We start from the raw sequence: 18,014 nt of genomic DNA, 5'->3' as shown, positions 1-18,014 counted from the left end.
TGTAATGTTGATATCACGCTGACTTGATATCACTCTGACTCATGGATGTGCCATGATATGTTATGGTAGACATTATGTGACGTAATGTCAATGCACATACCATAACCTGGATATAAGGTAATTCACCATTCTCAAGTATTTTATATCCAAGGTATCGCGTGTAATGCGATACTGATATCACGTGTTAGATATCTATATCACGAGATGATGTGATATATTCCTGTGTCACTCATTATGTGATGCATCATGCCACAAGCCTATGTGATATGATCCTTTGTATTACGAGGTTGTGTAATACATTCTATTATGAGAAATATGATGCTTATTTCAATGTTTACATAGGTCTCCACTTATCTTCCCTAGCTAAGAGGGAGTGTTGAAACTTAGTAGCTTCGGTAAGATAAATGATTTAATGAGAGACTTCATTCATCTCTCATTCAATCATCTACCTTATCGATATAACTGCAAATGGTAGACCTCATGATTAAACTTGTTATAATCATGTTTATATGCATTCACTATCCAAAACATTGGATTGCACAGTTTGACATCATCGATCATGCTATGATCATATTACACATGCTGTGATTGTAATAAGAACAGACCAAACTTATGATAACTATCATAGCTATCATATGATAACTATAATAGTTATCATATTAATCTCGCATTATACCGATTGGTTATCAGTTGTTATATCAACAGCATGTGATGTGACCGATTGTTAATCGATTGATTATATTAAATGACATGACCTGATAGTTATCGGCATGAACACTTAATGAAGCGGTGCATGTGCACCGATCAAGACATGTCTTGATCGGGCATGTCAAGAGACATGTCCGGTCAAAGCATGCCTTGATCGGTGGGCATTTCCTATAAGTATATGTCATATGAAATGCTGTAGATGCATAGAAATAAATTAATGTTATCTTCAGCAACCTGTAACATAAGAAGCAACAGTAAATATCAGTAAAAGAATAAAAAAATTATACAACTTCAGACTTGAACATAAATTTGAATAACATTTACAGAATGCAACTCATTTTTTTTTTGTCGGATCCACGAACACAGAATAGGATCCATACTAGAACTAGTATTATAGGCTTTATATGCAAATCATAAATCCACAATATATCCTCAATCTGAAAATTTCAGCTCTCCCAACTGCATTTCCATATATCTTAAAAGTTTTGAATTTGATACATTCTATGAATGTCTAGACTTAAATTTGGACATTATGTATAGTTGAACTTGTAACCTCAAAAATGCCCCCCTGGACTGCCATCCCCGGAAGATGTCCTGCCATCCATCCCTGAAATGCTGCAGAATTTAGCTAACTGTGGAAGTTATATTTTCATGTTGCTGTACTGGTTGAGTTTCGGACAAAGGTGCGGTCTTTACAAGACTTCTTGCTTGGTACCCTAACACTTAAAATAAGGATTCCTGCTTTAGGAATTCCAGTGGACACACAGTCAGCAAGGATGTGTCTGTTGTAGGCAGAAATTTATCTAATCGTGTGAACAAATTGAGTACAGTTTACCTTGATCCATCCCTACAGTCTTAATTCTCATCTGCTCCATATAATTTCTACTATCTCCACTCATCGTGATTGATTTTCTTAGTTCTACCTTTTATTGGTATTTTGTGCAAAGTTGTAACCTGTTTACATCCCAATTATGAAGATAATTAAAATTAACAATATTGCATTCTTTTAATGTCCATATACATGTTTTGATTCTGTATTGTTGATGAAGCAGTATAACCGCTGTCCTGTCACTTTGATGCCTGCAAGTGTGGATCAACTAAGGCGGTTGTTCCATGACGCCTGATGTCTACTAAGAAGAGATGAAACAAGCATACCATTTTGCAGCTATGCAGACTCTTATGACCACCTGGGCTAGATTTAACCAAATTGTAATGAGCACTATATCTTAACTTATTATGGACGATTCTGAGCTGATTCTGGCAGAACTGAATACTACGTTCATCAAAATTAAATATTTGCAAAGCATAAAATGTGAAGCTTCATTTTAAGGGGTGATTCCTTCTTGATAGATATGCTAGTTAAGTGAGAATTTTTTAATATTAGAGGAGATTTAACTGGCTTCTGTGGGATCCAGGAAGGTCTAATTATTCAGTTCCTGCTGGACAGGTAAATTTGTAATTTGCATCTTTATAGTACAATTTTTTCAATTTAATAAAGGCCCCATTCTATTCCATGTTAATCTGGACAAATTGCATGTGTTGACAATTATTGATCAACACTGTGGTGCGATATCTGAGCTGCTTGTTTCTACTTTCATGTTGACATAAAACCATAGTAGCATAGGTTTGGAACAGAATGCGGTTACCCATGTTTAATCAGCACCCTGGCCATGCCAAGTCACTTTGTCATGTTTAGGTTTTTCAAAATCCCAGTCAAACCTGGAAAAATGGGAAATAACTAATTGAATTAATCAAGGGTATTTTCCCTAAAAAAGAGTCACTGATTTTGTATATAAAATCATGATTTTTTATTTCTGAGTGTTTTAGCTTTTTTTTTTTTGGTTTTGAAATTTCAAATTTGCTGTATTTTCCCATGATTTTCCTGTTTTAAACCCATGTGATTGAATTCCATTTACAGTTTAAGTTTCCTGTGTCAATGCTGGATAAATGTAATACTACCATGTATGATACCACATTAAATGGCATGTTCAGCAGTTCCTTTTAACCTCACAAGGGATGGGCTAAACTCAATTATGATGGATCCTCGAAAGGAAATCTTGGGCAAGCTGCTTGGGGGCACAGAAGGTGGGCAGCAGCGAACAACAAAGGGAAGTTCATAGCTGCCTATAGTATGAATTTGTGCTTTCAATCCAACAATTATTTTGAAGGCTCTACGGCTCTTCAAGGCTCAATCCTAGCCAAAGATTTATTTATTCCCAACATAGTGATTGATGGGGACAAAAAAATATACATAGACATTCTAAGGGCACAGGCTGATCCTCGCCAGTCTTATAAAAGTATTGTAGACAATGCAAAGGTGTTAAAATATTTATAAAATATTATTCTCCACATCTATAGACAAGGTAATTAGATGGTAGGCAGACTTGCTAAGTTGGGAGTCACATAAAGGCCAGTACCATTGAAATTGAGGAGAAACAAGATACCAGTACCATTGAAATTGAGTGCAACTAGGACTATGGTTCAAGATACTAGTACCATTGAAATTGAGGATCCCTTGGAGACTTCCTTTTTTGATCAAATCAACTTCTTGAACAAAGAGTGGTACAAATATTGACCGACCTTAAGTAGGTAGTGTATTCTATATGTGATTTTTTGCTTTTGTGTTGTGTTATCATTGTCTATTCTCCTAGTTTTTGTTCTTGTTGATCTTTCTTTGTTTGCTTGCTCCATTGCTTATGGAACTTGTTTCTCTAGCTTGATGGTAGTTTCTTTGTAGAGGGTTTAGTCCCTTTCAAAAGCTTGCCTCTTCATCTTAATCAAAAACATATTTTCCTAACAAATGACATGAAATAAATACAATTTAGGTCACTTCCTTTGTGACATTCAACAATGGGTTTTATGTAATTTTAGCCATCTTGTCCATGATAGCACTAGAGCTACCTTATGCTCTTAGGGGCTAACAAATATTTCATGTGGAATGTAGTCACCAATTTGTTGACTATCTCCCACTATTAAGTCAATTTTAGAAATCCATTTTTCTTTAAAAGTAATAACACCGACAAATTCTCTATGGAAGACCTATTTGAAGGGTCCATAATTATGATTAATTAAGATGGAATAATTCTAAAGTACATTTATGCTTTGGTGTTTAGCATCTATGAAAGTTCTCTCATACTATTTTATGGATGTTATTATATAAGCTTAAAGATTTCAACAAGGTGAATGACTCTTATCAATGAAAGAATTGAATATGAATTCATGAACATCATAATCTATCTTTGGCATCAATAAAATGCAATAAATCCCAAAAAATAAATCCCAAAAATAAGATAGTAGAAGAGCATTAGAAAAATCAATAAATAACTTGGATTGATCACATTTATATTGTATGATTCCTAGCTATCAAATACATTAATGTGCATTAGATTGCTAGATTATTAAGCTTTAAAATACTTCAATACAGATTTCTATTGTGATCAAGTATTGATGTTAAATGTGGGACATGCATTTGATAGAGGATGTTTAAGTTTTTAATAGATAATTTGTATTGTAATGAAGGTCATATGATGTTTAAATGTATTTGTTGCTTTTCAAAATAAAGCATAAAAATGACCATTTCAACTTTGAAGATTCTTGTAAGTTTCTCAATTCATTTGTTGGATACTTCATCTTTTATCTATCTAGATGAAAGATTTTCTATACTATTGTTATGTTGAGATTGTTGTATTATTGAATATTGTAGCATATTAGTTTGGTTGGATGTGTAATATAGAGTGAATCCTTGCCTTGAAGCATCACAAGAGCATTGAAGCCAAGAGGACATTTGTCAACATGTTGGTATTGGTAGTTTGTAGATATCACTTGCTCATTACTTTAAATTGTTTCCACATGTGAGCTCTTTTAAAAAAAATTGTTTTGTCTAGGGGTGGAATTCTATATGTAATACACGACACCTTTTTCTACATTTTAAAATGAGATCATCTTATTTTAGGTGTAACTCTAAATGTTGTGTTAAGAAAAACTTTTGTTTGACCTCAAACCTAGAAAGGAAAATCCACCCACACCTTGTTTAGCATCCAACTTATTAAAAAGACATCAATAGTGTTATTATGGTATTTACAAGTTTTAGTTTGAAGTTAGTTGGATTGGTCCCTCTATTGATTTTGCCTCAATGCTTACATTAGGTAATATTTGAAAGAGATGAAGATTTGTTGGTTTTTTTTTTACTGCGAGACTAAAAGTAGGCAAAATGTTCTACATTGGAAAATCTACTATTATGACATTAGGACTAAAAGGAGAAACAATTGATTTTAAAGGTTCTATTTTATCTCATATTTCATTTTAGGGGTTAGGGATGAGTAGCATTATCCACGTGATATTTTTTGGGTTAATAGAAACTTATTAAGGTGGTAAATGGTGCAAGATACCAAAATTTTATGCATTTAATCTCTCTTAACATATAGGTGATTCGAAGAGAAAAATATTGTACCCTTTTAAGTCAATTAAGGTGTGTATCTATGGTGGAATGTGGGAAATGGTATCGATCTTGTACCATATCTTTGCAAAGTTGATCATGAATTTTACACTATCATCAATAATGTCTTAAACTAAGTCAATTTTTTAATTAGGAGTCATGTATTTGTTAATGGACACATATATTATGGGTAATATTGTTGATAGGTGATTGTTGATGGTGGTTAAGTATATTGCAATGTTAGAGGGCATGGAATATTGAATTGTGGTGAATTTCATAATCAAGAAGATGATTTTCTGTTATGTATAGATGGTTGGTTTTGGTAGGATAAAAGAAAGCCATGTACAATCAATGCAAATCATACCACAATTCACCATAAAGAGCTTATGGAGCCCCAAATTGAAGGGGCATCATCTAGACTAGTAGTAGTATAAATGGGTCATGCCCCATTAGATAGATGTTTGTATGAGTTGAGATTTTTTTTTAGAGTATTAGAGGAGATGCATGTAGTGTGATATGATTGGGAGAAGAATATATGGATAGATAGAGACAAACAATATAATTGACAATGAGATAAGGATATAGTAAAGATGAAATACCTAAATGCTTGTGTAGACACTAAAAATTACCATCGCTTGCTTGCGACATTTTTATTAACTTTTCCTCTAAATCAATTAAATGATTTTATTATTTAATTAAACTAACATTATCCTACTATTTAAAATTCAAATTTCAAATTTCTCTCCATCACATATATAATTAAAATTATCTTAACTTCTTCTAATATTAATTTGAGAACATTTGGCTCAAAGGTGAAAACTTGAAAAGAAGTATAGCTTAATGGTGGGTTGAGGAGTTCGCACAAGGAGGTTACAATATCTACCAATCTACAAAAAAATTGGCTGACACAAAATGAGTTGAAAGAATGGAACAAAGCTCACTTCAAGAACATTTTTACAAACAAAGATGGGTTGGAGTAGGAGCTTTTGGCATTGAATGAAAGACTCATCACAAGCAACATGCATGTAGAAGTATTTGAGTAGGGAAGAGCCTCAAAATGGAATATGCAGAGATCTTGTCAAGGGAGGAGACCTTCTAAAGGAAGAAATCAAGAGAAACTAAGCTCAACGAAGGGGACAAAAACACTTTTTTTTTTCATATGTCCTCCGAGTCAAAGAGAAGCAAAAATAGAATCTTGAAAATCACTAATGGCAAAGGAGTATTGGTGTAGACCGATGAGGAGGTTAACAAGGAGGTAGTTAGGTTATTTGAAGATCTTCTCAATACAAAGAACCCCCTAAAATTGATTGAACAAACTAGCTTCCTTGGTAACATTTCAAAGGTGGTTAAATCAGAAGAAAATGTGAGACTATATAGGAAAGTAATTGAGGAGGAAGTTAGAAAAGTCACAATCCAACCAAACTCGAATAGGTGCCAAGCCTCGAAAACTTCCTAACAAGTTTTCTTAGAAGTTTTGGGATATTATAGGAAATGATCTAACTTTGGCAATCACGTAGTCAAGGAGAAGAATGACAATGCTAGGGGAGATGAAGCATTCCTTCCTAGCCTTGATTCCCATGAAGAAGGTGACAAATTCTATGAGTGAACGTGATACTATGTATAAGATAGTGACTAAGGTGATGTATAAAAGACTAAATAATATTAAAGGAAACATCATTTCAAAAGAGTAGAGTGGATTGTCATCGAGGAGGTCTATTGTGGAGGGGATAGTGATAGCAAATGAAATCATCCACTTGATGAGAACTTTTTTCTTTAGCTTCTTTTTTTCCATTAATTCATGTTCCTTTTGCAACAAGTCTCCCTAAGCTTCCTTTTCTGATTTCATAAGCTTTGTCATGAAATGTGAGTTTATATGCTTTGTTGCACGTTTGAATAGTACTAAGAAGATTATGTTTCAATCCTTTAACATAGAGAGCATCCCTTGTCTTGTTTTTTCCATTAATTATTATTGTTCCTTTTTCCACATATTTGGGTAGACTCTTCACCACCGAACTTAATTGGTCCACCATTCTATATCTTAATATTGATGAACTTTCCTCTCATTGATCATGTGATTGGAACACCCATTATCAATCACCCAAGCATTTGGTTCCTCTTTAGCATGGAAGGTCGTCCATACAATCATTGTTTTTCATTGTTTTTATCAGTCTATCTCCTTACATTTTTTTAACTTTACTCACTTTGTCATCAACTTTGATAGACATAAATAGTGTTTCATCATTTGAATCATTGCATTCCTCATCTTTAGAGCAATAACTACTATCTTTGGAATAAAAAATTCTTCTAGACTTATTTCTATCTTCTCCTCTCTTATTTTTATCTTATTTGAGAGTACAATTTTTTTTAAAATGACGAATTCTTCCACAATTAAAACATTTGAAAGGTAATTTACCTTTATATTTGTTGATGCATTTCTTCAATCTTCTCACAAGGTGTGCTTCAGCTTCATCAAAGCCATCAAGCTAATCAACACGTCCATTTTCTTCCTTTTTACTAACTTTGAATGTAACTTCTCTTGTAGGGGTACCTTTACCAAAATATCTCATCTCAAAAGAAAATAGAGCATCATATAGTTGATCCATTGTATATTTATCCAATTCCTTACTTTCCTCAATAGCAGACACCTTATGACTATAAGATTTAGGAAGAGATCTTAGTACCTTTTTCACAACTTCATCTTCTTTGAATTCAACGCCAATACCTCCAATGCCAGTTACTACCTCATCAACCTAGAGCATATAGAGAAATATCTTCTTCCTCTGACATCTTGAAATTCTCAAAATTACACTTGAGATTTTGCAATTTGATTTTCTTTACATTGTCATCTCCCTAATAAATATTGTTAAGTTTATCCCACATCTCTTTAGCTGTACCACAGTGTATCACCTTCACAAGTTTTGAATATGATAATCCACTCATGATTGCATTCCTTCATTTCCCATTGCTCTCATAGATGTCAACTACACCTGTTGAAGTAGGGGAAAATGTATAACCATCTTTGATTGAGTTCCAAACTTTGACAAATAACCTTCCATTTTGACTTACCAAAAGGTGTAGTTTGTTTCATCAAACTTGATGCCTTGTGTGATCCATCTTGTGCCATCCTAGATCTTTCCTCAAGCACTTAAGCTTCCTCAAAGGAAATTGGCTCTGATACCAATTGTGAACATGCCCCAAGACTGAAAGGGTGGGAATGATCAGTCTTGGACAAAACTTGAAAATCTACAAAACAATTCAAATTCCAAAATCCTTAATTTGATTAGGAGCAATGAACACACTTTCACAAGAGAGTAGATATACGTGGAAAACCCAAGAAGTTAAAAACCACGGTGAGAGTTAACTCATACTATATGAACAATTATTACAATATTTGTTTTAGGGATACCGCCCAAGGAAGCTCACTACCCCTGAAAATGACTCGTAGCTAAGATTCACTACCTTAGGAAAAGATACAAAGGAATTCCTGAGGAGACCCACTATCTCCAAGAAAGATACATGAAAAATAAGTTACAATAAACAAGCCTTTAGCATCACTGTATCCAACAATCTCCCTAAAATGTAGCTTCTCTTGACCCACCACCTCAAGCAACCATTTGGCATTTAAGCTCCAATACTTTCACCACATAATCTTATTGCTTCACTTTCACATCTTCCACATTCCACTCAAATCCACACTTATTGCAATTGATTTGATCTTCTATATATACCATTTGCATCATCACACAACATCAATTAGGTTAGCCAAAATAGGGGACAAGGAGTGATCTCATTAGGTCAAACACAAAACATAATTGTGATAAAAGTAGCCCAATCCAAGAGATATAGAGGACGCAAAACAACTTATGACACCTTCCAATATAGTCCCAAACATCAAACATGTTGGTGCATATCCTCCCAAGACAACAATCGTGTAGCACATAACCAATCGGCCCAAAAACATATCTTCCAATTGAATTACTCAATACACCACAAGGCATAGTGAGACCCAAATACAACTCATCACACTCTCCAAAGCTGGTGTAGACGTCCAAAAGAATAGTGCGAGCAAAAGAACAAGCCTTGTCAGCTAGATAAGTACAAATCATCTTGAAAACTAATATTCAGCACCAAAGAGAAACTATTATCATGTTGAGCACATAGAAACATCCCTCAAATGTGAAACAACATTTTCATGCAAAGACAAGCTGGTGCAAGCAAAGTGATACAAAGTTCTTCATACCCAAATGCCCAAACATCATAATCATGGCACATTACGTAAAACATTTCATCTCCTAAAAGTTGAATTGGAACATTGCACAAACATTGTAAGAACGTCTACTAAGCTGCAACAAAAGAAGAATCAATGCAGAGAAATGTAGATCATGTTTTGGACCAGTCCTAAAACACCACCTTATGGGCAACCTACTGCATTTCAAAAACATTAGCTATAACACTAGAGACCTAAAAAGATAGGAGTGCAAAGTCCACAAAACATATACATTAAATCTTAAACCACAAGATCATATCTACAAACGCGAAGGGATGCAGAGAATTCTCCCAGACAGTCTTCAATACACTTTCTTGCATAAGCATACTTCAACAACCTGCAATGATCAAAATAATATCGCAACATGATTTTCTCACTTGAGAGAAATAAGAGAGATACTAAAACAACTTGAAGCAAGCACACGATCAACACCATCACATCTACTTTATCATCATGCTTCTAATCCCAATCTTAATACTTATAATCCTCATCTCAATTCTTCTAAGCCTCATCTCAATTCTTCTAATCCTTATATTAGTATGATATCATCATGATACCTTCTGCTACCATCCATAAGAATCAATGCCATCATTAAATCATCACAAGTACCAATAGAACATGTTGAGTGTAGACACCAAACATCAAGAAGGTGGGCCTCCATAACTAGGAACATCTTCAATGAACATTCATCTACATTCTACATTAGTGACAACATTTGCTAACAATCTCCACACAGTCTAACAAACACAACACGACATTGAATGTATTATCAATGCTAACACACAAGCTGAGGGTTTACACCAATAACACTTGGTCATCAATCAAAACAATTGCCAACAATACCAATCACGACCAACTTCATTTATAGTCTTTTTGAGAATTTTTAATATGGTTTTGCTAGATGCCTCATCTCGAACATTACTCTGTGGGTGGTAGGAAGTGGAAAAGAGATGGATATGGAACTACTCACAAAGCTCACAAACATCCTAATTTTGTAAGGGGTGATCATTTTTTGTGACAATGGAAAGGGGCATATCGTACTAGCATAAGATATAGTTCAAGATAAACTTTTTAATTTGTTTTTTGATGATATGCTCGAGGGAAATAGCATCGATCCACTTTGTAAAATACTCAATGGTGGTGACGATTAATTTGTGTCCATTAGAGGAAGTGAGGTGGACCTTTCCTACAAGGTTGATTCTCATTCGAAGAATGACAATGGAGAAGTAATTGGCTAAAGTTTTTGTACTAGTGCATGTATAAGATCTCCATGTATCTGACATTGACAATATTTATTAACAAAAGTCATAAGCATCTTGTTCCATGGTAGGCTAATAATATCCAGTTCTCGTGAGCTTCTTGGATAGGATTGAACCATTAGAATGAGATCCACATATACCATTGTGTACCTTGTGTAAGGTCGCTTATGCTTTCGTTGAGTTGAGACATCTAATAAGTGTGCTATCCAAATTCCTTCGGGATAGGATATCATTGATGATAACATAACAAGAGGATTGGCAAATAAAGGTCTTATGTTGGTTGGCAAACAAATTAGGAGGAAGGAGTCTAAGTTTGAAGATTTGAAATTGGTGGCGTAAACCTAATAGAAAATCAGAAAAATTAGCTTGACAAAGAGAAGCCAGGGAAATTTGAACCTGAATGGTTGGGTCTATTCATTATCACAACAACTTATGGATCTCGTGGGTATCAAATTTCTACTCTCGAAGGTGAATTGATTGAAGAGACAATAAATAGAATGCACCTTCATAAGTTATACACATAACCCTTGGGGTATCCCATTCAAAAAACACAAAAAATTGTCAAAAGAGTAAAAAAAATCAAAAAGAAAAATTGTCACCTTGTTGAAAAGTTGGCAAATTGGAGTATTTTGTGACAAAAAAAGAAATAAAGAGAAATAACCCATCTATGGTGAAAGCCACTTTGATGGTGGCTTAGGCAAGTATCATGGTGAAAACCTCTTATAGATTCCATGTGTAGTAGGTCATTCTCTTCCATCTATCTTAACTCCATCTAATTTTCCACTCCCATCCATAATAAAGTCAATCTATTTCTATTCATAATAAAATCCCATTTCCATCCATCCCATACTAAAAAATTTCTACAACTATCATGGCCTAAGATTCATAGATATCTAGCATGAACTTCTCCCATCCAATATCACAATTAAGTTAGTCCATTTTTTCCATTTCATAATAAATAGTCCTATATTTGACTGGGTCATTCCCCAAATTAGTATTTAGGATTGGATATTTGATGTCACGTTAGAGGATGCATTACATTTGTCACTTCCATGATCACTCTCACATTCCGCCCCATAATAAACTATTCACCTGCTATAATAAGCTTTCATACCATCACCATCTCTCCTCGATTATAAAAAATTCCTTGCTAAAATATTATCACTTTGAACAAACACAAGCATAACATTACTATACCTCGGTGTAAATATATGCACTTGCAAAATAAAATTGCTCTATGATGGTAATTGTGCACTAGTAACAAGCTTAAATTCTAATCGGTTTATCTATTTACTATCAATTAATCTCAATCAATCGATTTGTAAATCATTTTTTCTATCTATATTATTTGATCCATCAACTGTATTCATATCTAATATTGATCAACCCTTTGTTATCCCTAACTAGCATTATTCACTTCTTAATAACCATTCTTCTCACTAACTATTCTTCTATCTGCCTTGCAGTAATTTTGGTTTAGTGTCATGACACACAAAAATAAGTGCCTCCATCACATCATCTTGCATCCACATACATGCTAGAACATTGCATACTTCAAATCATAGCATAAGTATAACCATCACATTATCACATCCTAAATATACATGGGATGCAACTAATCTGGCTCCAAAACCAGGGAAAACTTTAAGAAACCCCCCCCCCCTCGAACAAGGTGTAAAAACCAGGCGAAAGGTGTATAATTGCAGAGGAAAATTTTAATTTTACTAGCGAAATTTTGCGGTTTACAGAGAAAAAATAATAATCTCCATTGGTGAATCATTCGTGATCGCTCAAAGTTTGTGAAAAATCCAGGCGAATTGTAATATTTTTAAAACCAAAAAAATATTTGCATGGGCGAATTGTGATTTTAAAACCAGAAAAAATATTTGCATTGGCGATTTCAACCTATTTTCAAACCATAAAAAAAAATATTAGCGATTTCAACCTATTTTCAAACCTTCAAACCATAAAAAAAATATATTGGCGATTTCAAGATATTTTTAAACCATAAAAAAAAAAATTGGCTATTTCAACCTTTTTCCAAAATGTAAAAAAAATATATTGGCACCTCAGCAGTCCCCGTCAAGTCATTAAAACACGTGGCACACAGTCCTCAACTCTCTACCTGAAAGACTGCCCATTAGAAAATTTCGCAACCTAGCGACAAGTCCTTACGACTCTATCTCCAACTCGCAAGCTGAAAATGCTAAGCCTTCATAACTTCGAGATCTAGCGACTGAGGGAAACTGAACCACCACTCGCCAATTCTTGACCAAAAAATGTTAAGTCCTCATCACCGTAGCGACTTGGAGATAGTGGTAACTTTAACCCTTGTCGCGTACTCGCCAACATAAAACTATTTATCTCATAACCACTAGCACTTCACTCGGAAGATCAGGCTTGATCAGGTCTTCAAACATTTAACTTCGTGAGCTGGCGATAACCATAAAACTTAACCACAAACTATCTAGTCGCTAGATCGCAACCTAAAAATGCTAACATTAAACAAACATGAGAGCTAGCGACAACTGTATGAAATGAGTTACTCACTAACTCGCGCGGCTATAATGTATGACATCAGACCAAATCGAGACCTCACGACCAAAGCAATTTCATTAACAATCTCCAACTTGGTAACATAAAACGCTGCTTGTCGCTAGCTTGCGAATTGATCACGTCTTCAGACATTTTACCTCACGAGCTGGCGATAACCATAAAACTTAACCACAAACTATCTGATCGCTAGCTTGCAACCTAAAAATGCTAACATTAAACAAACATGAGAGCTAGCGACAACTATGGTGGCAAGCTAATATGTACGAGGAATTTTCAAGGCTTGGATGCCGAATCATTCCTGAGGGACTAGTTTGAAGGTTTCTCCTGAGTTGAGGTTGATTAGACAAGCGAAGACGACGATTTCAGAGGCATAAAAGGATTGGATAGCTTCTAAGTTAGAGATGGGAGATCACGGATTTCTCTAAGAAATTAGAGGTTGCTTGTTGTCATGGATTTTGAAGAAGAATTTGTACAATCAAGGAGGAATAAAATTAGAACAAAATCATTCACATAAGATGAGCCTTAGCAGGATGTAGTGGAATTGATAGAAGTCTAGAGTCATGTTGAAAAGCACCAAAACGATGATTTTTTATGTGAATGAGCATCACTAGATGAAGTGTTAAAAAGTTATAAATACAATGGAGTGGTGACTTAATTGGTAGAAGAGAAAAGAAACCTTTTTCATTTTCTGAGAGTGGTTTTTTCCTCAGAAAGGAAGATGATGTTTGAGCAGGATCGTGCATGGAGTTGTTGTGTGCTCTGTGATACAGGATGGGTGTTTTTTTGTTTTCTCTTGTGTGAATTTGTTTATTGTCAGAGGGGTTGTGAAAGTGAGAAGGATTGCTAGAGGGAGTGTGAAAGCCTTTTCTTATCAAGAAAGGCCACGCATGGCACATCCTCTACTTCTACTCTGCCACAGGATGGCAGGGGGTTTGAAGAAGGAGCCCACAGAGGAATGAAAGAAGGATTTGTTTGGGTGGGGAGTGGCAGCCAGCCATCTTTGTGATGACATGGAAGTTGTGACCCCTCCCCAACATATTATGTTTACCCTAAAGCTCTTGTTTCCACTTTTCCTGATCCTGGGCATGAAGGCTCGAGATCCTCTTTCCATTTTCTCTGTTCCTGGGCATGAAGGTTGAAGCTCCTCCTCTATTTTAATTTTTAGGAGTGACTTTACTTCTTGCCAAGTCCCAGTATCCATTCTGAGAAGGGAAACGATCTGTTGGAAAGAACATAACATCTCACATTCCATCTGAAGGCATCGGGGTGATAATGGTATGGCTAAAGAAGTTTTGCTTCAGAAAATTTTGATTCATGGCCAGTGCATGGATAAAGAATATTTTTGTAACAAAATTTTGCATATGGCCTTTTAGGCCTAATTGTTGAGAGTAAATGTTCTGTTGGCATGTGTCTCTTGGCCTGAAGCTTGTTGCTCCCTTTTCTTCTATAAAAAGGGAAATCAAGGCCATTAGAAGGGTTCCTTTTGGGGGGGTCTCTTGAGGGTTCCGAAATTATGGTGCCTTTGGGGTTCCTTTTCTGGTTTCAGTAGTGACTCTAGACTCTAGGTGAAGGCACTAAAGGGAGCAAGTTGTATAGTCATTTCCAGAGAAAATGAAAAGTATTTAGTGTCAAGATTTGTGCAGGTTCTTGAAGGAGTTATATATAAATTTATTTTGTGACAGAAGTAGTAATTTTATTCAATAGAAATTAAATTCTGATCTATTTCTTTCTGGTGTATAATTCTATCTCTTTCAAATGATCAGAATCGTGATTTTTTTCATTTGTTGCATTGTTATGGTGTATGCAATTTTTCATTTAATGCTTCCTATTATGCCCAGGAATGCAAAATTTCTATTAGTCTGGAATCATATTAAGGATTCACTTGAATCACCTCAGTGTAATTGGTGGGTGGATTCACCTGATTCACAATGCATATAATGGTGGAAAGGTGTGATGTCAAATGGTGGTTTGATACTATCTAGAATTATAACCGGTTTCCTATTCATCCTAGGCATGTATCTGGGCATTGCATGCTTCTTGATAACACCTTTGTATTTGTCAAAATCCTCTGCAATCCGCTCCAAATCAGTTTCTGTACATGCAGCACCAGTAATCTGGAAAGCTTCAACGAAGCTAGCTCTATTAATTGAAACTAGGGCAGACTGGTTCTTTCTTTTGATTACCCTAGATACTGGGCAATAGCATTTGGCCAACTCTTTGATCAAATCTACGTCAACATACACATCTGGCACAATTAACTTTGCCATATTTAAATCCCAAAGGTTTGAAATTGGGACACCCTTAACCCTATTATTCCACAAATAATGAAACAGAGCAATATCAGTCATATGAAGCGTGGTCTGGTTTCTACATTGGCTCCATACATCTTTCCATGCCAAATCATTTGTATTCAAAGCAATGGAAGTCCTTGGTAGCAAATCTACAAATTATTCTTTGTACTTCTTATCCTTCTTTTCCTCAGTGGTCTTGGGCTTGGAACCTCCACTTGTCGTGGCCTTGGGCTTGGACCCTCCAGTTCCACTCATCGCCTTTCTCATTTTAGCTGTAGGAGAAAAATTTAACCAATTTTCTGAAATTTTCCCACACCCAACACTCTGAAATCTCCAACGTTGTTGCAGAGCTCAATTCACTGGATTACCTCGAAGATAGAATGCATTAATGCAATTATACAAAATCTCGGCTCGATCATGCAATTTATGGTATTTGGGCATCGTCACTTCTCTCATTAATTGGCACACTTGCATGAACTAGCTACTGTGGCATTAATTCAAAGCTGAAGTATTGGAGCAAAATTTGAATTCACGCCCTTCTATTTGATTGGCGATTGCCATTCAAAACTTTTACAAAACCCAGCAAACAAGTCCACGTGTCAATCCCCATCTTTAATCGCACACTCGCAACCGGTTATAACAATTTGGAATGTTACCGGCAAGTTAGTTACAATGCTACCAAATCCTCTTAATCGCAAGCTCGCAACCCCTTTTATGAATCCTCAAAGAATCTCGCGAGTGAGCGACAGTTGTTGATCTTCATCAAGCCCTTCAGGCGCAACCTTGCAACAACATTTGTAATATTCTTTCTTTACCTGTGAGATGGCGACCACTGCAAATCTAACAAAACAACTTATTTCATTGCAAGCTTGCAACTCAAAACTTAACTTGAATTAAACCCTCGCGAGCCCGCGACAACAAGACACTTAACCGCCATCGCATGCTCGCAACAGTTTTTGAATTAAGACTTACAGACCCGCGAGCATGCGATGACCACAAAAGCAGATCAAAACTTACTTGTTGCCAGATCGCAACATAAAATGCTAAACAACTTCAAAATATGCGATCAATTGATGAAACCAACTATGCTGTGATACCAACCACATCGCATGATCTCAAATTAAAATGACTTAATCGCGAACACCTCGCGACCTTGCGATAACATAAAATCACACCCAATCGCAACCTCGCAACATAAAATGGTCAAGTGCAAAACATCTTGCGAGGTAGCGACAACTAAAATCTCCTAGTAATCGCAAGCTCGTGACTTAAAATGACTTGATGATAAAGGACCTGTGAGCTAGCGATAACCATAAAATCTCAAACTATTTATCTCTTGACCGTAGTGACCCAGCAAGTACCAACAAAAATTGATGTTTTATGTTAATTACCTTCATAAATAGGCACGAGCAGTGGCACACAGATCATTAATGACTTACTCGCTAACTCTCACGGCTATAATGCATGGCATCAGAGCAACTCGAGACCTTGCGACCAAAGCAATTTCATTAACAATCTCCAGCTCGCTAACATAAAATGCTAACATCCAAAAAACTAGAGACCTCGCGATTTAAACCCAAACCAACACTCACTAACTCGTCACTAAAATTGTTAAACATGAAATTTATCTGTGAGTTAGAGATGAAACATTAAACATGTCTCATTGTCTGACCAACTGTTTGACCGCACTTGACGTTGACATGGACAAATAAAGAGAGGATAACTCATATTTTCAACGCACGACAACTTCGGTTTACTAGCCAACTAAGACAAAAAAACAAACACAAAACCCTAATCGCCATGAACATCATGTTAAGCATTTAATGTAGAACAGTAGAAAGGTTCTAACAGTTATGAAATATGAATAATTTTATGGATCTTGTGACACAAATTGTTGCATTTCATGTTCAACATAACGTGGAACCAATTTACTAATAATTTAATTGTTTACTAATAATTCAGAAACTAAATTCTAATTATTTACTAATAATTCAAATTCGTAATTAAAAATATGAAATAAGTATCTATTCTGATTGATAAATTCAAGGAATACAATATCAAAAATCATCAATGACAACTATAGTATTGCAAATTGTAATATGACTCAAGAACTATAGTATAAATACTTATAAACTGACTGTTAATTCACTTGAGTGACTCACTCTAAGGCTTCTATATCCCAAATGGACTCAAGATCCGGAAACTAACTAGTACTAACAGGTTCATCTTCATTCTGAGTCGGGTATTAAAAAATTTCTTTGTCTTCATGCTAACTCTGAGTTTGCGATCCATCATTTGTCTTAGCCCTACCACTAGCAATAGCACCACCAACTTTTAAAGTGTTGCACAACCCTAGTCTTTCACGCATGGAATTCTAGATTGCCAGTGCCTTATCATATGGAAAATATCTAACATTATACTGAGTTACAAACAACCTCAAGCAAGTTTCCAAATTTTTGTCTAATTTATTTCTGATCTTTGATTTCAAAAGCCCTAAT

General features: G+C 35.3%; 1 protein-coding gene across 7 annotated transcripts in view; it reads left to right on the top strand.

Moving 5' to 3' along the window:
* LOC131071396 (peroxisome biogenesis protein 12) overlaps positions 1 to 2,228 on the top strand; it is a 296,532-nt gene extending 294,304 nt beyond the window's left edge. For all 7 annotated transcript variants that reach the window (XM_058007230.2, XM_058007213.2, XM_058007226.2 and 4 more), the window contains one exon: positions 1,761 to 2,228. In XM_058007230.2, the coding sequence (XP_057863213.1) occupies positions 1,761 to 1,832 (72 nt within the window). In that variant the 3' untranslated portion in view covers positions 1,833 to 2,228. The remainder of the gene's footprint in view (positions 1 to 1,760) is intronic.
* Positions 2,229 to 18,014: the final 15,786 nt, after the last annotated feature.

Source organism: Cryptomeria japonica, chromosome 1 (genome assembly GCF_030272615.1).
Source record: "Cryptomeria japonica chromosome 1, Sugi_1.0, whole genome shotgun sequence".
NCBI classification, from domain to species: domain Eukaryota; kingdom Viridiplantae; phylum Streptophyta; class Pinopsida; order Cupressales; family Cupressaceae; genus Cryptomeria; species Cryptomeria japonica.
The sequence above is the reverse complement of the archived record's forward strand: the minus strand, read 5'-3'. Positions and strand labels throughout refer to the sequence as shown.